The sequence below is a fragment of the Triturus cristatus genome, chromosome 3_2 (genome assembly GCF_964204655.1).
Source record: "Triturus cristatus chromosome 3_2, aTriCri1.1, whole genome shotgun sequence".
NCBI classification, from domain to species: Eukaryota; Metazoa; Chordata; class Amphibia; order Caudata; family Salamandridae; genus Triturus; species Triturus cristatus.
The window spans coordinates 334,811,253-334,833,609 of record NC_140584.1 but is presented as its reverse complement, the minus strand read 5'-3'; the positions used below and the strand labels follow the sequence as shown (position 1 = coordinate 334,833,609).

General features: G+C 47.4%; 1 protein-coding gene across 2 annotated transcripts in view; it reads left to right on the top strand.

Moving 5' to 3' along the window:
• The window catches only part of LDLRAP1 (low density lipoprotein receptor adaptor protein 1), a 224,299-nt gene that overhangs the window by 29,364 nt on the left and 172,578 nt on the right, over positions 1-22,357 (top strand). For both annotated transcript variants that reach the window (XM_085647811.1, XM_085647810.1), the window contains exon 2: positions 21,125-21,267. In XM_085647811.1, the coding sequence (XP_085503937.1) occupies positions 21,125-21,267 (143 nt within the window). The remainder of the gene's footprint in view (positions 1-21,124; positions 21,268-22,357) is intronic.

Genomic DNA, 22,357 nt, shown 5'->3' with positions numbered 1-22,357 from the left:
CTGGGAAGGGACTGCTGTAATTGAGCCTAGTGTAGGGTTTGTCTGATAAAAACGTACTAAGCAACAGTGCAAAAGGAATTGTGGTACTGCTGTACTGGGTAGTGTCCTCACTTATTCCTGGCCTAACTACCAGGGCACCTGGAGCTGTTCCCCAGTGGTAGCCCAACTGGAGCCGGGTAAGCACCTGCTGGTGAATGCAGTACTGCTCAGGTGTGCTTTTGGGTAACGAACAGTCTGAAAGCCCAAGTGACCAGAGGTTCCCTTTGGTGCCTCGAAGAATCCAGGTTGTTGCTTTCCAGCACTTGATGCTGAAGATTGTGCCTGGCTTCTGCTGTGCCAAGTGCAGATAGGGTTATACTAGCTCAGTTTTCAGAGCCGTTGTAAGGCTGGCCCCAGGACAGCAAGGAGTGAAGGCCTAAACCCCACCATGGTTGTGCCCTAGTATCCCCATGACCACCCAAACCGGGTCTGGCAGTGTGAATAAACAGTGACTGTCTGCATTAGGTGGCTAAGAATGAATTTCCCTGTCCATCATGGGTGGTGGAGGCTTTGCCCACACACCTTTAATAGGATTGACTGACATTGGATCCAGATGGTGACAATGGTGGTTCTGGAAGAAGTGATAGTAAGTGGGTAGCATGTTGTGGGCCTCGATATGGCCACACATTCAATGTGATTTTGAGTACTTTAGTCCGGGTATTAACTAGGTTTTGGTAGGGTGCTGCTATCACACAGCGAGGAGCACATCTGTACTGGTGCTCTGAATCTGGAGGTTCAGGGTGAATAAGAAAGATCTTCAGGACCGTCCCTGTCCCCTAACTCTAGGTTCAGGCCCATGTGGTCTGCCAGCATTTCTCAGCCCTCTTGGAGACATCTTAAAGGTTTGAGCGCTGTTGGGATGAGAGAGCCCCCGCATGCTATGCAGATGTTGCCCCCACTCCCCTCCCCATCCCCCCCCCTGTCCTGAGTGCCTGACCGCTTGTATTTTTGCTATCCTGACTGTTTTGGCCCAGTTGCCACACTAATCCAGCATTTGCCTGACTAGACGGGGTGCTGAACAGATCCCGTGACCTGGAGGGATGCACCGGGTATGTTCTTAGAGAAGAGAGAGTAAAACTGGCACTCTAAAGGGTATAACCTAAAAAGCAGTGGTGGAAGAATACTGTGCATTTAGAGAGCACTAGTGTGACAGTGCTTTTTTTTTTTTTTTTTTTTTTTTTTTTTTTTTTTTTTTTTTTTTTTTTTAAGCGGTCCTACTGTATGGCCTACAGGCCCCACCTCAGTACACTTCCACTGTTATGTGCATGCTCCGCGCCTTGCACTGGTATCCTGTGTCTACCACATGTACAGTTGCATGAGGGGTGAGCCTGAATAGTGAAGCCAGTGGCTTGGTATGGCGCAAGATTGAGGACCGCTTTCCCGGAGAAGGCAAGTGTATTGCCTGCGTGATCATGGGTGGAGAGTGGCAACGGGGCTACCACTAGAAGTTTAATGAGGACTTTTGTTAGCAAGGAGCTGCTGATTAGCTTTTAATGAGAAATGGCATTGGGTTGATGGCAGGGGCGAGGGGTGGATGGCGGTTTCTGTTGTGATGGGCGAGTACCTTTCTTGGTCAAGCCTACGCTTTATCCCTGATTAATGCTTCAGGGAGGCTGATGGGCAGGTGCAGAAACTTCCTTGCCAGTCTAGCGATTACCCCCAGGGCCACCTGCTCCAAGAAGCTTTATTTTTCATAAAGGTTGTCAGGAGAGCAGCTTGAGAAGACCATTGAAAAGGAAAATCACTGCAACAGTTTAAAGTTTGAGGTAGTGGCTTGTTGTAGGGTAACTTTAAAAATGAAGCCAAAGACACATCTTTGGGAAAATAAAGACAGCTTGTTGTTGTCGTGAGAGTGGCACGTCTGTACCAGTGAACAGCTGGTCTCGATCTGCTGCTTCTCGGTCAGCTTCTTTTATACAGAGTTGAACAATGGAGTTACAAAAGTCCAGAAAATTTATTACTAGACAGTCACACATTGGTACTCCTCGATAATAAAAAAATAATAAGCCACCTGCAACCCTACATTGTAACAATTCTCTATACATACTTTATTGCAGGTCTATCAAAGCTTAACAAACTAATTCTAATTTTAAATGCATGCGTATTTTGGGTTTAATGAATGTATGTTGGTATGTGTGCTTTATCGCTGTGCCCCAAAGACTGCCTTGTATCATATTATGTTTGTTCTTGGCTAATTCAATCTCCTGCTCCTTTTGTCCAATCTATTTCAAAACACAATGTGTCGTTGTGCGACTAATTTCTTTTAAGCTTGGTAAACACAAGTTCTACTTTAACTAGGACCTTACAGGTCATGCACTCTGTTCTAAAGTACTCTTCACCTCTTCCTCATCAGCACAAGCTTTTGACCTGCACTTTTCTTTTTCCATGTATAACGGACGTTCTCTACTGATGTTTGCTGTTGTGCTGTGTTTTCACATTTCTCATATTAGGCTCCATTTTATCTACAAGTTCTGTAAAAAAAAAAAATAGCCAAACCATTTTACTTCCAAGTCCTTGAAGACCAAGGAAGGGCCTACTCTGCAGAGCACTGGTGGGTGACCAGGGCTGCTGTCTGCCTGACCCCTTGCTTCCTAGAAGCGAGGAGGTTTCAATAAAAAAAAATCTGCTCTTTCTGCAAGTGTAGCTGTGAGAGTGCTTGAGAAACATGCCTGATGACAGAGGGAACACGATTGCCTGGCCCTGCACGTGGAGAGACTGTCCAGGAGGAGATGCCCTGCATGTTCCTGGAGCTGGGGGACATTTAGAGGAAACTGAGTACCTGTGAGCTAGCTTGAAGTGACCTGTGCTCAAGAGGGTCCCCATGGTGTCTCAAACCAGGTTCCTGGTGGAAACTGCTATAAGCAACTGCCGGCCTTGGCATGTTGACATAGAACCTATCTGGGCAGCATCAACTATAGGGACTGGCACAGACTGGTCGTGGACTTGCACCTGCTTCGTGGTTGACCACAGCCCTGGCTGCATCTTTGCTCCAAGTTCCAGGCCAGCTGTGCACACAGATGAGGCCGCCACTGAGACCTCCCTTGCTGTGCACCTGCCCTTAGGAAGGTATACAGTGCTGACAGACGTGCTTTGGGCCGCATCATAAACTATTGCTTTAATTTCTGTACAGCCAGTAGTAGGAGGCTCAAAAGTAAGTGAGCTTAGTACACATTTGTCTTGTGGAGCGCATTGGAGATTGAACCCCTGCCTGATTAATGCATTTTCAATAACGACTGGGGAGGGAACGGTCATCTAGAGGACACGGGGAGCAGGGGGGGTGGAGTGGGGGGGGGGGGGGGAGTGTATTAAGTTTATAGTTAGCAAGAGGATGCTGAGCAGATGGGAGTGCCTTAAGGATGCCTTAAGGAGAAGTGACAACTGGTTCATTATCGTTTCTGCAGTTGAAATTTGTAGTATTATTAGTCTGATTAAAAATGTAGTTCTTTTTCCCAAAAAGCAAAATCCGGGCTGGACCTCAAAAGTCATTGCTTGACTTTTGAGCTTGTGCACTCCACACTTCCCATCTGGGAAGGGCAGCCTGTGACTTGATACCCCGAGAGTCTAGTACAGAGGTTTATACTTTGCCTAATATTTGGAGCTGTAGTAGGGCCGGCTCCAGGACATCCGTGGCAAATGACCTCAACCACCGCGGTTGGGGCCCAGTAGCCCTGGTCTTCCCTAAGGCTACTGCAGTGGTCTGACCAGTGCACCATGAGGGAAGGTGGGATCGGACCTCAAGAACGCTTACCACAATGACCAGACCGTATTTCGCTTGAAGTCTATATTGTATGTGACTCGCCCAAATAAGAGGTTAAGTATATATGTATATATTTGAAGCCCATGGAAGTTATTCTGTAATCCTGTATTTTGAGTTGGATGAACATCTTACAATGGAGAGCCTCTCACAAAGATCTAGGAATGTGCATGTCCTCCAATACCACAACATTCCACGAGTAAACCAGATCCCCCCCCCCTCTCCATCTGTTTCACCTTAACGTAGAAATAAGCCGATGGCAGAACTTGCCTTTCAGTAAATTGGCCTTGTTAGTTGCTTAAATAGATAAAGCAATATTTTTTTTTGTATGTGCTGCAGAACATGCCATCTTTTTTTAAATTAATGAGCTGTCTTGAGGGGAGGAGAATACACTGTTTGGCATGGCCTCAGTTCTCCCAGATGCATTTTAGTGGATGAGGTTCAACATTGGCCACTTTGAAAGCAGTAAAGTACTTACCACGTGTTGGCGCAGCCACTGCATTGTGCTTCTAGACACGGCAGGATTCTTGTCCATCGTGTGCGGAGTGGAAGTCTGTTTAGGTGTGCTTGGAAAGCTACTGTGTCCCTCAGGTGAAGTACCACTCCACTGTGCAGCTGGAGTGGCTTTTGCGCAGTGGCTACAAGCATTTCAAGCACATCTGAAACCTACTTGCCACTCAGCGGAAAGACGAACACAAACCCAGACATGCAGGTCCCAAGAGGTGCAAACACTGGGTGCAAACTCACTTCTACCTGTACTTGAAAGTGACTGAAATAACTATGAACTGCATCTTCCTTAACGCATCTTGGAGAACTGGTGCTGTTACGTCAGCAATGTGCTCCCTCCCCCGGGAGGTCTGCTTTGCCTGAACATTTTTCAAAAGAGCACATATCGCAGGTGAGGGATGGATTGCGCTACCCAATATCTGAAAACTATCCCTCATGGGTTCTGGAGTAGCGTGCTACTTTCCGAAAAAGCTATTCGACTCGTCAGGGGCAGTAAGCGCTATATAAATGCAATTACAATAGAATATCTGAACTATGAATCTGTTCCGCTTTCCATTGTAAAGAGCAGGCCTTTGCCACATAGAGGATTGATAGATACTCAGTGGGAATGAAATGGTCCTGTGCACAAATTTATATCGGGTAAAAACTAAACTCGGTTTGTGTCTTCTATAAACTCCATTGAGGATGTGGGGCAAAATAACAAGAGAACTTGGATGCAGGCACATGCTAACTTAGAATAACCCTTTATATGCAGGAAATCTGCTTGCAGTCCTATCTTTCGTTTCGGGATGGAGCGATCTGCTCTCCTATGGGTCATATATCTTGGGGAAATTATTTGAAGAATTGAAAAGTGATAGAGTGCTACAGAAGGCGATACACTTTTTTTGGGGGGGGGGGGGGCCGGGGGGGGGGGGGGGGGAAGTTTCTTGTCTTTGCAGGTGAAGCATGCCTCGACCATGTCACCAGGGTTCTAGCAATACTTGAAGAAACACTATTGGAAAACAGTCTCCTGTAGATTTGAATGATGTGGGAATCCATTTAGCTGACTCTCCTATTGATGCACATATATCCAAACCATTAGATGCTTTGAGAACTTGTTGGGCTAAGAATCTAGGAACAGTGGAATCCTCTCGTGGATAGAGGCTCTGGTACATCCCTGTTAACTGTTCAAAGCACTTTTTTTTTTTTTATTTTTTTTTTTTTGACCTAGTCCAAATTTATGTATATCAGTGTTTACTGGGACGGCGGAGTACTGCCATACTCTAGTTCACCCTGAGGGGCCCCTGAGAATGGGGTATGTTATGTTAGGCTAACTTGTAAAGCGCGCAGCTGCCCCAGCAAAGGGGCGTCACGGCGCTAAAAGCAGTTGTGGCATCATGACGAACGTAAGACCAGAGGGACATTTAGAGCCACAGACACACAGAAGGGCGTGGACTACAAAACCTAAAAAGGGAAAAGATGTGCTTTCTGAAATGTCCGATAGTTATCCATACTCATGATGTGTACAGGAAGGGCATTCCACAGTTTAGCTGCCAGTGTGCGAAAGGAGCACCCACCGGCGTGAGCCCTTCTGACCCGGGGGATAACTACCAGGTGTTTTCCTACTGAGTGAAGATGACTAGTAGGAATGTAGGCGGAAAGCGGGTCTGCTTAAAAAGCCAGGTGCTGGGGAATTCAGGATCCTGAACGCAAAGCAGAGGGACTTGCTCTCCACCCGTTTTGCCACGGGCAGCCAATGTAGCTGACGAATGGAGGTGGGGCAGCATCTCGGCATGCCAAGAAGAGTTCTGGCGGCTCCATTTTGGACTCTCTGCAGTCTCAGAATCTCCGTTTTGTTGGCCCCCCAGGTAGAGCAAACTGGCATAGTCCAGTCTCGACAACAGATGCCTGGATGATCATCTGTCGGATGGGAGGGTCAAAGAAACCCAGCAAAGGTTTGAGCCCATACAGAATACCAAATCATGTTGCCCACACCTTCTTAGTCTGGGTTTGGAAGCGAAGGGCCAATTCAACCCTGACCCCAAGGTTTTTCACCACCTGTTTGGTGGCGGGAGCAAGGCCAAGTATGGTGGGCCACTACTGTTCGCTCCATAGCTCAAGATCTTTCCCAACCAGCAAGACCTCAGACTTGCTGGCGTTGAGCTGGAGACAGTTTGCAGTCATCCACCCTGCAACGTCCACAAGACCGCTCCAGAAGTTAGCACAGCATCATTTAAACGGTCATCGGAGAGGGCGACTACTAATTATGTATTATCAGCATATGATACTATAGTCTGCCTTCTCCTCTTGGCTACCGCAGCATGGGGGCTGAACATACAGGTTGAAAAGCGTTGGTCTTAATGCAGAGCCCTGCGGCACTCCCTGTTTGATGGGATGGATTCTGGAGGTGAAAGGGGGGGGGGGGGAGGGGGGGGCCGACACCTGGAAGGACCTATCTGAAAGAAAGGAGATGAACCAATCCAGGGCAGGGCCCACTATGCCAGCCTCCTTCAACCTCCATATCAAATGCGGCACTGAAATCCAATAGGATCAGTGCCAAACTGTCCCTCATCCAGTGCTGCGCTGAGATGTTCAGTCACAGCTAGGAGGGCTGACTATGTGCTAAGGCCCGAGCGAAACCCGCACTGGCAGGAGTCCAGTATGTTCTCCTAGGTAGCATGACAAGATGGAATTGGTATAGGCTTCGGAGATCTTAGAGGCCCAAGGAAGCAGGGAGATGAGGCGAAAGTTCTCCAGTTTAGCTGGATCGAGGGTGGGTTTCTTTAATAGCGGCATTACCCTAGCCTGCTTCCTAAACCTGGGAACTGTAGCCATAGACGTCATGTTTAACGTTGCCCAGAGGTGTAAGAAGCACAGGTAGCAGTCTCATAAGATAGTCAGGCTTCATAGGGTCAGCCGGGAGCCAGATTTAACCTTCCTGCTGAGTACACATAGTGCATCCTCCGTAATTGGCAGGAAGGTGGCCAGTGTGTGGGCAGAAGGGGGTACACCCCCAAAGTCAGAGCCCATAGTAACCTGAGGTCTTATAGATGTTATCCACCTTTATTTATAAAGGTGTCCAGGTCCTCACATTGTTCGTCTGACTTGATGGCAGATGTCGCAGGTGCCCCAGCGTTTTAAAGATTTTGAAGAATAGAAAAAATCATCTTAGAGGGATTATGGCTGTTTCAGATCTCATCAGCAAAATGTGCTGCCCATGCTTTCTCGACAGCCCTATATTTCTTCGTAGCTGACTGATAGCAACTCTTCAAAATGGAATCAAAGTCTCGCCTCCATGCCCGCTCCATCCACTTACATGCTTTACTCAAATTGGAAAGGTCATTGTTCTAGCATGGATTGGATTTAGTGCTCCGACACTTGGATTGTTTGGCAGGTATCATGTCATCCAGAGGATGCCGTAGCCAATCCAATAATGCTTCACTGGCGGCATCTGGGTCTTCCGGCCAGCTAGGCACGCTCTGAGAGGATGGTACTGAGATGCACAAAGTTTAATTTGTGCCAGTGGTGGCGGAGCGAGAGCTTCTGAGGTGACTTTTGAGAGGGCACAACCCCGGAAAGCATCATAGGAATCAGATAATGGTCAGACCAACATAACGGAATAGGGCTTGAGACCGAAAGACATAAAATTCTAAGACTGGGTCAAGTAGGTGGCCAGCAGAGTGGGTGGAGCCATGTGCTAGTTGATGCAGCTGGCAGGCTGCCAGATCAGCTGAGAAGTTGACTGCTTCCGAGTCATGGGGATTGTCAAGATGCAGATGTAAGTCACCAATGACAGAAAAGTTGGCGTACCTCACGACCAGAGAGCCCACTGTCAACCAGTGCAGCCCTGCATTCCTTCGAAAGGGCCTGGGGGGGGAAGGGGGCAGTATACCAGTATGCCAGACATGGTATAGTTTGAATTAAAAGAAATCCCAAACCGTCCACACTTGCAACCCGTTACGGTTTCCTTGACAAGTGTACAGGTATAGCATGAATTAAAAACAACTGCCACACCGCCATATCCAGTCTCACGATTAAGGGTGATGATGATATAGCCTGGGGGGGAAGGGAGGGAGGGGGTAGTGCCAAGCCTGGTTCTACCACCGTATCTGCTGACAACCATATCACCGTCAAGAAAAGGACATCAGGGGATTCGTCGTGTAACAAGTCGTACACATCCAGATATTGTTTAACCAACTACCGGCAGTTGAGACTAAACCGTTTAATATCCTGACGAGGACTGGATGGATGGGAGGAGATAAAATGGCTGCCCATGAATTACAGCCACAGTTCTACAACAGAATGGACCCACAGGAAGGCTGGGGGGGGGGGGGAGGGGGGCGCGCAGAGGCCGCAGGTGTCCCTTGCTGGCCTGATGGCTAAAAGTTCATCTCGGAAATAAGAAAGCATATTTTTTCCCAAAACCGGCAGCATAGCATCTGGCATCTGGTGACGTCCAGGTGTGGACGGGTGCAGACGGGCTTGCCTTTGGCGCGCCAGCAGTGCGCGTCCGTGGTCTGCTCATGCCTAAATGCCGGCAAAGTGAGCAGTTCCGCCCCCTCCACACCCAGAAATGTGTCGCCGGCCAGGTGACGGTGCCCAAAAAAGTAACTGCCCTCCACAACAAACTGCAGAATGCCGCAGTGGACCAGAGCGGGAAAGTGAAGCCCTGACTGGTAGGCAGAGCCAGGGCCGTTTCTACCATTAGGCAAGACTAGGCGGCCGCCTAGGGCGGCAAAAGGGGGAGGGCGGCAAAATACAAGTTCTTTTACATCTAATTTACAAAGCTGCCAAGGTTTCAGATTGCTATGTGGGCTAGGTCATTAACGAAAGAGTGAAGAAAGACTCAGAAATGAAGAGGGGGTCTATGAAAGAATGGTTAACGCAGTAGAGGAGGCAGGGGCAGAGAGGTCAGGAGCGGGAGGGGTAACGGGGAGAAGGAGGAGATACAGGGAAAGGGGGAGATTGATGGAGGAGGCAAAGATAGCAATAAAGTGTGAAGTGGCGACGGCGCGCGGGAGGCCTCCGAAAAGTGGTATGCAAGAGGTGAAGCTGCACAAGACAGCAGTGCGACGAGCGCGTGAGGCAGAGAGCGAGGCTAGAGTCCGGCGCAAGGCCGGGATCTGGAGTGGGGGCGGTTGGGAAGGAGGGCGCTAGAGGGCCGCGTGGAGAGGACAAGGGTCGGGGATGTGCAGGAGGCCCTGCGAGAGACGGCACAGCGGAGGCGGGGATAACAGGAGGGAAAGGAAGGCGGGATAGACGGAGGGGGGAGGAGACAGACAGCCAAGGTGTTGCGGTGATTCGGGCGAGAGAGAGGGGTGAAGAGGACATGGGAACTGTAGGGGGCGCAGGGAGGGGGAAGAGGCGGAAAAGAAGGTTGGGGCCACACAGCCTATTTGAATGTATATGACGCTAGCGCCGAGAGGGGTAGGGGAGGCGCTGGAACGGTGGGCAGAGAGGGTCCGAGGAGGAGTGCTCAACGAAGGAGTCACGGCCGACGGCCGTCGGGGCCACCCTTGTAATGTAAATACTGAAGGGAGAGTGGCTAGAGAGGAGGGAGAGCAAAACAGGAGGCTGGAGAGAACGAGAGGAAAGGAGTTAGGGGCATACAGAGGAGGGGGGCAAAGGAGGCAGAGAGGTAGGGCCTGGGAGAGGACAGGCCATATCGATATGGAGTAGGAAGAGCAGGGTAGTGTGGAAGACTTAGGGGCAGAGACCAGGGGAGGCGGGGGGCTGAAGGTCTGTTGTGGATAGGACTGGCAGAGACAAGTAGGCGGGTGTGGAGGTGGTTATGGGGCCTAGTGTGGCGGGTGAAGTTTGCGGACGGGGTAGAAGGTAGGGGCAGTGGTGGCAAGGAGGAGGGCTGAAAGTTCATGGGTAGAGGTCTGCCACATTGAGCTAACCAACACAGGAGCTCCATCTGTGATACTCACAGCACATCTGGCCATGATGCTGCATGGCTCATCCATACAGCGGAGGACTCATCAGCACACCCGGCCATCAGGACAGTAGGGATTCCCATTAAACCCTCCCACATATCTGGACATACCTTGGGGCTCATCAGCATATCAGGGCGTCATGCAAGACGTATAGATACAGCATAGGAAACCCAAGAGTCATCAGCACGCTCAGGTATTCAGTTAGACTCGTCATTAGCACCGGTCGGGCTCTAAGAGGCATTAGTATAGCAGTGGACTAAGTAAAACTCATCAGAACTTCCAGACTCATCAGCTGGTAAATCGGCTGCACCAGCACAGCAGGGACACTTAGCAAAATATCAGCACATCAGCCTGTGCTCCAAGACTTTTTAACATTGTAAACACAACCCAGCCTTCCAGGAGGACTCATCAGCACATATGGACACGCTGGCAACTCCTCAACACAGGGCCTGTTGTAAGTTACATCACCTGCGCAACTGAACTCCGTTGTAAATCTCACCAGCAAATGTCTTGGTTCAGAAAACCAGCTGGAAAGCCCCTGAGCAGAGCAACCAGAATCCACCTCTCATGTCAGTTATGACCCAGGTGAGCTTTTTTGGGGGGGGTTGAGTTGCTGGGCCTTGAGTCCCAGTGACACCCCACACCCCCACCGAGTGTTCACTTTTGTTATAGAGAACAGTAAAAAATAATATGTCCTTTTTGCCAGAGAGAGAGCGAGAGAAAGAAATGCAACAGAAAGAGATAACAGAGGTGGAGAGACTTATTGGGGAGGGGTTGATTAGGGGCGCCAGCAGACAACAATAGAAATAGAGGGAGACACCCAGAGAAGGAAAGAGAGCGGCAAGCAGACCGACCAATGGAGTGAGAGAATAGCGGGGAGGGGCACACGGAGAGAGACACAGAGTGAGACCGTGAGAGATGCACCATCGTTTGGGACTGAGGCAGGACAGCTAGTGAGAGGGTTGCAGTGTCTTCTGCTGTGGTTGTAGCTTGCGAGGTGAGTATGACCTTGTTAGATGGGGTGCCAGGTATCTCAGGGGCGTAGTTATTAGTAGTGCAGCATGTGCAGTGGCACCCGTGCACAGTAGTGTGAGGGACCCACTTCACCCTAGTTAGTACTGTTTTTAGTACCAAACCAAGGGATTGGGAGAGGGGTGCAATTTCCTCCCATGCATTAGGACCGATTGGGAGAATTTCAGTGCGGTGATGCGAACCACCACACTGAAATGCGTTAGTCTAACGTCTGATGAGTCATTCTTGACAGGGCTGAATACATGAATTCTTCTAGCCTGGATGACAGGGGGAGAGAATGATGGTAGTAAAAGGGAGGGGGTGGCATTTTTCAATTCTCGCCTAGGGCGGCAAAACACCTAGAAACGGCCCTGGGCAGAGCGGGGAAAGATAAAAGCAGGAGGGTTTAAAATCGCAATTACACACCACGTTTAAGAGCAAAGAATGCCGTTTAAGAAAACTCTGCAGCTCACCCTTGTATTACCTTTAAAATATGGAGCTGCAGCACATTTCTGTGGCAAGGCCCGATCTATTTTTTTTTTTTTAACTTTCCCATGCTGAGACTTTATTAGTTTGTAAGGGTGAACTGGGAGTACAGTTTTCTTGCATGTCCTGAAATTCCTGGTCCCACTGGCGACACTGGGTCCTGCCAAATTGGGAATTGCACTACAATTTTACTGGAGGCCCTAGAGAGCCACTGAGGCTATAGTTTTGAAATACAATTAATTCTACCACTTGGAGCAATGAGAGGCATTCCAGGTTTCCATCATTCCAAAACGGATTCCCAAAACGTAACCGGCCTGGCCTGATTTGCATTTTTTTTTGTTTTTCTGAATAGGTGCGGTTCACACATTCCTCTGTAGCAAGTTACATCGACTCCGTATAGAAAGCTCTAACTCGGACCATGAGCTCTCCTTCATAGAAGGAAATCCATTGAATGCTCCCATAACCCCGAGGAGTATAGTGACCGTAGTTTTCTGGTTTTATCCTATGGCCTTCACTTTAATTCTGACCTTGGAAGACCTTCTGTTCCTGTTGAAGAGGGAGTGAGGAGGGTTACCGGACAGGAAGCATAACAAATGCACACCCACCACCGTTTTAATTAGAAAAAGTTGACGAGCTCATTTTAGATTACGAAATAATTGGCATGCTATATTCCACGCTAATCGTGAGATATAAGTTATTTTTATTACCCTTGGCACTTGAACTGGTGTGTGGTTATTTTGTGTCCCCGGCTTTGTGCTTCCACTGATTGCCCTCCCACGCATCTGTGATCATTTTGTTGATTTATCCAGCTGGCTGAGACTTAGCTTGGGGGGGGGGGGGGACGACACTCCCATTGTAGTGCTGTGAACGTGTCTTGGATAACTAGTTAATTTTGTCTTCCTCTGGCAGCAGCACAGAATAGAGGAAAACAGTCCTTAATAATCTACGTCAATGTTTAGGTCTGGCTTGGCAGTGCAACTGTCTCCTGAGCTGTTAACCTACACTTTTGCATCTACATGCATGATCAGTTCCATGCGATCTACCTGTAATGCTTCACAGTACCATACGATAGTCCTTTAAAGACGAGCAGTCGAGCATTGGCAACGCAGATTGGTCTATCGCAGCATGAAAGGCTTCGAGGGGCCCCCTGAGGTTCAAATCTGATCTGCAAGCTACATACAAATCTCTGCAGCAGGTACATGTATTCCAGTGCTTAATTTGTAGAAAATTAGGGACCAGGGACCACTGTATTTCACACTGGTTCTCTGCAGAGGGCGCTACCCATATGCCATTTACAACTGGGATTAAATCTACAGTTTAATCATGGTTTTAAAGATTTTTTTTTTAAATACTTTAATGCTCCGCTAATTTACTGCTGCTAATAAGTCTTCGTGTGGTACCTGCTCCTAAGTATGTGCCGGGGATTACAAAGAAGGCTGGTGCCTTCTTTGTAATCCCATCACTGGGATTGGAACTTGCAGACCTTACACACCTCTCCACAGCAGGAACATGGCACCTTCTGACTATAGTGGCATCGGTGAACTCGACTTGTATGTTACATCCAGATCTCTGCAGCACGAGTGTAAACCAGCCACACTGCATTACTGTGACCTGCTAGCATCAGAGCCTGTAGGTGTTACACCCCCCCACCCCCCCGATCCATAGTATTGGAATCGGATGTGTACCACGAGGTAAATGGCTCAACGTGTACTTAAAATGCGCACACACAGGCCTTCATGCTTTAACGCAGCCCCTCTGGTATTCAGGGATTTATTTTATGTAGCGCATTTAAACTGATTGACCTTTCAGGTGAGTTACATGTATGCTAACTAGTGTACTCCGCTATTCGTCTGAGATTAGAACCTGTGAGTCTGAAAGTTACACCGATCTTTGCAGTAGATGCAGGATCCAACTCTAGGCAGGCGGGCAACTAGAGCCAAATCACGGGGGGGGGGGGGGGGGGGGCCGCAAGTCTTCCAGCGGCTGTAAGAAGGGGTGAAAACACAACGAAAGCCTCATTAACGAGTACATGGTATTTTAAAGACTTGTGAAGTACTCGGGTCCGGCTGCAATTGGACGGACGCCAGCCCGCGAGGCGGTCTCAGCCGGGCTGACACACATGACGGGGAGGGGGGAGGGGCTGAAGCCCGGTGAGCCCAATGGGTGTCGCGCGCCTGCCTCTAGGTACGTTATCGGCGAGATGAACTTGCTTGATCGTACTTTGTATTTTGATCTAGATACATTTATTTAGCACTTCAAACCATAGAGCGTGCTTTTTTGGAAGGGTGTTAAATTGTAATGAGGTTTAAGAGAAATGTGTTGCTGTTGCATTTGGTGTTAGGAGCTATCTTATCCAGTTGTCACTTCTCACCTGAGTATGTCCTGGAGCAGAGAATGGAACACTTATTGTCTTGTTTCAAGAATGTGGGTTGCTGTTGTGGCTTATGTTGCTGGTGGTGTGTGAGAGAGACCTGAGTAACGAGTTGCAAATCTCACTGCTGCAGTTGTCTTAGTCCTCTTGTCTTTTAGCAGGTCGTTGTACCCTTACATCCCATTGAAGGGGAGATGTTCTAGTTTATTAGGTGGGGTGTGATGTCCACTCATCTGATGGCCCTTCTTTACTTGTGTGGGTGATGGCATTTTTTCTTCTGTTTGGTGTGAGCCTGCGTTACTGGTGTGGGTAGAGACCGGATTAATCTCCTTCTGGTCTTCAAAATATTTTTCTGACAGGAGTGAACTCTATAAGTGTGCTGCTAGCAGGGCGGCTTGGTGTTCCCACCTCTGATTTCTTGTGTGGGTTGAGGGGGGGGGGGTTGATCATTTAAGGTGGTAGTCTCTAAGTACTGGGTGGAGGTCTTGTTTCTGGGACAGCAGTGTGTAGTGCAAATCAAGACCAATGCATTGGAGACCTCAGCCAAGTCTTGCCTTCATATTCTGTTTGTAGATCTGCTTACCCAATTAAACTGCTCGACTTCAAGTACCAGAGGTAAAGCTAGATCCTAAACTGTATAAGCTTCCTGTGCCTGACCTGGGACACATTGAAAGCTCTGGAAACAGCATAGCAAAGAGTCTGCTTTAGTTCTTGAGGGAGCTCGGTTCCATGTTCTAGACTCACTCTAGAATCCCTAGTCAATGGCGCCTGCTTAAAAGTAAGGAGGGGAGAAAAATTGTTGACCAACTATACATTACTGTTTGTGTTCCAATGATACTAAAGGAATACAGACTCTGATTCAAGGATTAGTGGGTTTATTACAAAGCCAAGAAAAATTGAACATACAAACCCTGCAATACTAGGGAGTATAAATACATGGGCACTAATACAAATCCAAACCTACGGGCCAAGTTTAGACTGCAACACGCACAAGATTACCAATTCCACTATCATTACGCAAAAGATTACTATGCCAACATCAAGAGTTCTCTTCATTGGCGGTTCATAAGTAAAAAGCAGTAGTCTGTCCCTACACTACCACTAACATGACTTCCCTACTTCACATTTCCCCAGACAAGCACAAGAAAAGATGTCAGCGCGTGGTGGCTTCCTAAGAAGACAACTTGAGTTGAATGGGTCGATCCACTAAATTGCTGCTCGGCGCCACTCCCTCGACTATTCTCCAGCATGCAGTCGCAGTCCACGTTCGAAAACCGCTGTAAGGAAAACTCCGCCTAGCTTTGTCCTCGTCCCAAGTCGGATGTCCGTCTACAAATCCGGAACCGCCGTCAAACACGAAGACCTGCAAGATAAAACATACAAAAGTTAGCAGCCTCCTAGAGGCTGCATGCAGTATGCCTGAGCGTGCAGGACCAAGTCAGAGTTCCGTGCTCCCCGGCCTTTTATTACTATTACTGGGGGCAGGCCGGTTCTAACCGGCCCACCCCCTGCCCCCCTCGACCCGGAAGCTCCTTAATCGCTTCCGGGCCAAGGGATCACCCCCGCCAGCCAATCCCTGCCGCGGCGTGCCCACTGCCTCATACTGACGTGGTGGAACGCACCGGGCCGGGAGAGCAGGTGGGGGGGGGGTCAGAGGTTCGGCGCCCCGCCATATTTGCGGCAGGGCCGATACCGCCCCGCCTTTCTCATGGGTCAAGTAGCATAAAGCTACAGAGCTCGTTCTAACATGCTCTCCCCCTCTGCAGTCCTGGCCAAGGTCTCCTTGGACTCCGTCCCTAACCCAAGCACCAAATCTTAGGACACACCCATTGTTGCATCACGTGATCGTCCCATCCAACTGGACACCTCCTCATAGGTACATTTCCATGTGGTAGCAATGCTCCCATGCTTTTGCTCTGACTTGGATTCCCAGCCCTTCTCCAGTGAGAATGAACCCCCTCCCACCTTATAGGCACCACCTGTTCAAATGTATCCACTCCTCCCTAAGCCTAGCTTCTAAAACAAAAGCCTTGTTCTAGCTAGCAAAGATGAATTTCTCATCCTGCAACAAACGTGGGCAGACTGCATACACTGCCACCTGTCTAGAGAGCCAGGGAAAAATACACGAGGCCTACAAATTCGGCTAATATAAGAAGCAACATGAGACTTCATAAGTACATGTATACATTATCATTATTACTGTGCACGTTTAAATCCACGCGTTACTTAACAGCAAATTAATTTCTAATTTGTCACTTGTAAAATCAAAACATGAAGGCTTCATCCTGTAGATCACGGTTACAATGTTACTTTCTCCACATTGTACAAAAATCTGTTCACACGTTATTACATAACGCATTCTAATAACCAAATGTTAGCACGACACAGGATTGTACGTGTAGGTGCAAACTCGTGATTATCATGCGCCCGTCTGATTCAAAGTGCTCGGGGGTCTTTAGTTCTCCATTGCTTTCAAGAGGTCTGGGGGGGGGGGCGGGTTCAGTCTATTCTGGTGGAAGTAATGGTGCTGTTCTAGGGCAAAGGGTATTGGGATTAGGCACAGTGTGTGGGATGTCTGTCTTGTAGCGCCGCTAATCATGTGGCGTGCTGGTGCCAGCTGCGGCCCGAATGATGTCTCTGAAGAAAGAGCAAGTACTCGGTCACAATCGTGTTTTTTTTATTTTTGTTTTAGTGCAAAATCTATTCGTTTCAGTAAGTTGTGCTCTCCTAGAAAAATGTAGTTATGTCTCATCCCTTTTTACCCGAGCACGTACCTCGCATTTAAACCTCTAGTCTAGAGCCTCTTGGCAATATTTTTTGTGACCCCAGTTTCCCCTCTGGTGTCTCGCAAGACTTTGCAGGGTGCGCGCCCAATTAAAAGCTTTGCCGGCATAGTTCAAATTTCGCCTAGTACTGCATAATCTTGCTGCTCTGAGGGTGTGGGCAGGGAGGGGCCCACCACTCCCACTATAGAGCCTGTATCATGAGTGAAACACTTTTCCAAGAAAGTTGCAGTTCCAGCATGCGGGCCTTGCGCTGTAAATTGCATTCTGCTGCATTTTAGCCACTTTGAAGGAGTCCCCTCCTACCTGAAAGGAAGCCCCAGAATCAACCCAGGTCCCAGAATCCACCCAGGTCCAGGTCCATTAGTTTTAACCTTAATTTTAAAAACCAATGAGCCTCGAAGCAGTCTGTGTGAAAAGAAAAACCTGGAACTTTTGTGTTGTCCACTCACATGCTCACTAGTACATTTGCAGCGATGGCCCCCCTTTCAGATAAACAGTCTGGAAAGGCCCTAGAGAGATGCACGTGTTATATTGCGGTCTCCACTATATGCTGCTTCCTTTCTCCCAGACTAGTACTCGTGCTTAACTGCTCACCCCCTTGCGTCTTATTTTTCAACACCCCTCCCCCAGCTCCTTGTTGCCCTCCTGCCCGTTCTCCAATTGCTCTTGGCACTTAGTGTTGCGGACTTGCTTTCCCCACCTGCTCCTCAGTTGTTGCACTTGAAACAGACACTTAACTAGGTGAATCGCTGGTCTGCACCAAACTAGTGTTCGTTTCACAATTACAATCTGAGGCAATTTAGGGAACCAGAAGCAAGAGGCTACTTAATTTGCTTGCAAATTAAATGTATTTATTTCAGAAGGCTTCCCAGCGAAATAAAGCTTCTCACAAGCAAATCTAGTTTTTAAGTGATCATTTCATATGGCCAACCAACTCTTATTTTTTTTTTTTTTTTTTAAATCTACTGAGTTGAATATAAACTACTTGAATTCATTAATCCAATTCGTTACGTGGCCTTAACGTCTGCCCCATACACTGCTCATGACCTCACATACTATTTCATCAGGGATATATCCAATGCCCACACGTCAGCTTGAGTGGACATGCCGGTGGCCTGTTACATGCCATATGTTGACTGGTCCCTAGACTTGCCCTGTGCCAGCAATGTACAGAGGCTTAGGGACTCTGGGAAGACCTGACAGGCTAGCACTGTATGTAACATACATAGTGCTCCTGTATGTGGGTGTAAAGGCATGCCCTTAAGCTGCCTGGGTTGGCTCACACTGGGGCAGTGGCATAGTCCTTAGTGGTGCTGCAGGAGTACATTATGCACACTACATATATAGTGATATTGTACAAAGAGCTTGGTATACCTCATTGTGATAATTTGTGATGGAGAGTATATAAGCAGTGCATTTATGGAGGAGTAATGGGCTTTTAGGCAACCACAAAGGCTAGATTTCTGTAGCATTGTAGGCCTCTGTCTACGTGGCTCAGCTTGCCCCCATTGTCAGAACCTACAGACTCAACATTGTCATACACAGACTACACCCAACTCAACATCTCCCTATCCAACTAACCACCGCCAGACAACTTTCGAGAAGACATGGAATCTGTCGCCAAATGGATGGAAAAACGTCTGCCTTCAACTAAACGCCAACAAAACTGAAGTACTCCTGAGCCTGGAAAGACACCTGGTGGCCCCCTGCCCTCAACCTGGCTTTGACAGAACCCCGCCCCCCCCTCTCCTTGATAGACTTGAACCTGCACCCCCCCCCCGCCCCCCCTCCCAGCGCCTTAAGACCCTTACGGGTGAGTAGTAGCACTTAATAAAGGCTTGATTGGAAGGATCTGCGCCAAAAAAGAGGGAAGCAGTTGATTGAGTGTGGGGTCTTTTGCACCATCGTTGAAAACTGTCGCCTTCAGAACTTATTTGGTAATTGATTCCCTGAGACGAGAGGGTAGCCACTCAATGGAAACATTTACAAAGTCAAGCATCACAACTACTATTCTGTGCTATGTACACATTACTCCCTCTATGGGACTTAATTATTTGCCTTGCATTAACATGAGTTTTTTTTATGCTAGAAGCCCTCATTCGCTCTGAACGGAGCAGTGCAGTGGGTGCCCAGAGCACAGGCAATTCTCCGGCCTAGGTTGTATCTTGGTTGGTAGCTATGAAATGCAAGTAGAGGGTATGGCTCTTTACTGGATCTTGAATTAGTGTTAATCACTGGTATAATCCACTGTCTTGGAAAGGAGCAGAAATTGAGCTTGCATATCCCCCAGCTAATTGTAGCCCAATGTTGCTGATACATTTGGCAGCTAAAACGTTTGGTAAAGCTGCCCTCTTTTATAAATTGAAGGAGTTCTAAAAGTGAGAATAGGACAGACTATCTCGCCATGCTTCCATGAGGGGGGTTGGGATCCTATGAAAATCCCTTAAGTTACACTTGTTTCATGTTTAGTGTATCCAGTTAGAGTCCAGTCTTTTGCCTGGGCTTTGTTGGCCTAAAGCCTGCTCTCGGGAATTGGCAAGCCGTTGGTAGAAGCAGCACTGATGAGGATCCTTGCAAGGGTAGTGTTTTCATAATTTAGAAATGGTCTCCCCTTTGTGTTACTCTTAATGTTTTCTTAACTGGACTCGTACTAACCAGGGGACAATTATCACAGATGTTTCTCTGTTGGGGGTGTATGCCTTAATTTGTTTTTTTTTTTTCAGACTACAATACTGATGGGACATATTAAGAGTGGTTTGTGTATGCTGCTACAAGGTCCTGCATAACTGAAATAATGTTGATGGTGATTTTATCCCCAAGTAGACATCCATTTAAGAAGAAAATGAACTGTGGCATCCATTCATTATTTGAATAAGGGTTTTGTATCGTATGGATCGTTGTGACTGCGCCTCAAACTGTAAGCTGACTCTAATCTAAGCAGCTGATGTTTTAAAGCTTAACCACTGCTTTGGCAGTTGCTCATCACCAAATAAATTGGTGCTTACTAGGCTGCTGTCTGTGGAGCTGAAATATAGGGGTATGTAATGAGTGGCCGAAAATATGTACATGAAGTCATTCTTTCACCCTGATGGCAGTCCCACTAAAGTTGCTTGCCGTTAATGATTTTGGGCTGGTATCGGGGTCTCTATTCAATTGTTTTGGGATAGGTTGCAGTCTAACCACTATCCCTGTATTCAGCTTCTGTTCTCCTCTTGTCCAAGTACAGTGTTCCATAAGGGAGATCTCAATTTGAGCTATACGCCTCTCCCCAGAACATATGTGGAGTGGCACTGGAGTTCTAAAACCGGCCTATTAAGGCAGACTGATTTATATTCACAGAGCCCTAATTCGCAGTGTAGTAGCACGAATGGCTAGCTTCTGTCCTTGGGACCTTTCATAAATCTTGAGATTGGAAGTTTTATTTTTGGCAACAACTGAACACTGAAATGGGTTGGTCTATCGCACAAGATGTTCCTGATTTCTCCCCTTCACTGTATGGCCGGCGTATACCACTTGAACTATACAACTTGAAGTACTAGGAAGCCTGGTGCTTGTTTGATGCGTGATGAGGCATGTGTGAAATATATTTACTTGAATACACTTTTTTCTTAATCCTAGTAAATAAATTTCTATAGGAAATCTAAAGTTGAAATGCAACAATCTGTAACAGTAGAATTTCCCACTCCCCCCAAAAAAAATGCCATACCATCCATCGGTAATAGTCATTTTAAGACCGAATTTCCTAAGTAATTGTTCAGTGTGTGAAACCTCGTTGCTCGCATCAATTTTTTTTCTTCTAGGACCTAAAGGGTTTTAAGTCCTTTAAGGGGAAAGTTTTAAAAAAAATTCAGCATTTGCTTGGGGGAATGATAGCTTTTTTTGGAATAGTCCATTTTTTGCCTCCTTTAAACCATTTAACCAGACTAGGCCAAAGCGTCCATGGTTGTAGTGGAGATTTTAAGGCTGGTGGTTATATGTGGTGATTTAAGACTTCTAAATCCCAGCTGGGAGGAGGGGCTCTGACTTGTAGTGTCAACTGCTTTGTAAAGCTGTTTTTAATGGGCGTGTGTGTGTGAACACACTTAAAGCTGTAGAAAATGTGCACCAGTAACAATTTCAACGGAAAATTCCATGGTTTTTCTATGACCAGGTAATTAACAATTTATCGGCATGTTCCCATATTTCGTTAGCAACATATAAATAACCATACAAACCCATTAGTTTAATTGGATTTCTTTTTGGCTTCCTCTAGAGTTACCTGAAAATTGGACTGACACCAGAGAAATGTTGTTGGAAGGCATGATATTTCATCTTAAGTATTTGGGAATGACACTCGTTGAGCAGCCCAAGGGAGAAGAGTTATCAGCAACTGCCGTGAAAAGAATTGTAGCAACTGTGAGTACTGTGTAACAGAATATCCTAATTTCTGTGTGTCACATTGACTTTCAAAAACATTGGGGCTCAAAAAGGTATACCATGACTTAGAAAGAAGGGACACCTTCAACACACTTTGAGATGAAAAGTACATGAGGTGATTGGCGGGGAGAGACAGGGCTGGGTGGAGGGCGATTAGCACAAGGGGGTAGAGTACTATTCATGTACGCACTGCAATTCTGATTGGACTGGAACCTGCGAACCCACACCCCCAGCGCCTTGAGACCCTTAAGGGTGAGTAGTCGAGCTTAACAAACACCTGATTTGATTAATTGGAGCAATGGATGCATCAGCATTTTCTTAAGCGGCAAAGGGGTTCGTTTTCTTCCCAATCCCTTTCCAATTTGTTTCTTGGAGGCGATTTCTGTTTTCCGCTGTTTTTTTATTTATATATTTAGGACACTTTTGCGTTTGACTAGACAGAACATTGCTCTGCATAACCTGTGGCCTTTGGCTCCTCCTGGAGTATTTTTCTCACCTGGTGCTTTGTGTTTTGAATGCATCATTCCACTTCCTATGGAGTGCTTGCAGTGCAATGAATGAGGGACCACTTTACAACTCAAAAGTACACTAAATCCTCCTACAAATCAGTACCTCAGATTTATTTTGTACAGAAAGCCATCACTTTCACACAGCAGGCATTTTAATGGTTTCAGTGGTAACTCGTGTTGGTTTTTGCCAATATTTTTTCTACTCTGCCAGTGCACTTTTGTTTGTGCCCACTCAATTTTGGGTATAGTTGCACTTATTCTGAGCCCTCTTTGTTTTAACATTAAAGAAGCTGGTGTGGGGTACTCTAATTCAGTTGCCTCAAGGTGCCACCAGCCTCCATTCAACTGCTGCCAAGGCACCTCGGGACCATTCTCTGGGCAAATTGACATTGGCCGGAGAAGGAGAAGACATTCATGTGCCTCACCCACAGGACCTACGTCCTAGCACTATGTATCTGAAGTTATTATAATTTTTTTTTTTTTGCTTTACCCATGAGATGTATTTTCATGTAGTTTGCAAATTCCAAAAGTTTGATGTGGAGGGGGGGGGGGGGGGGAAT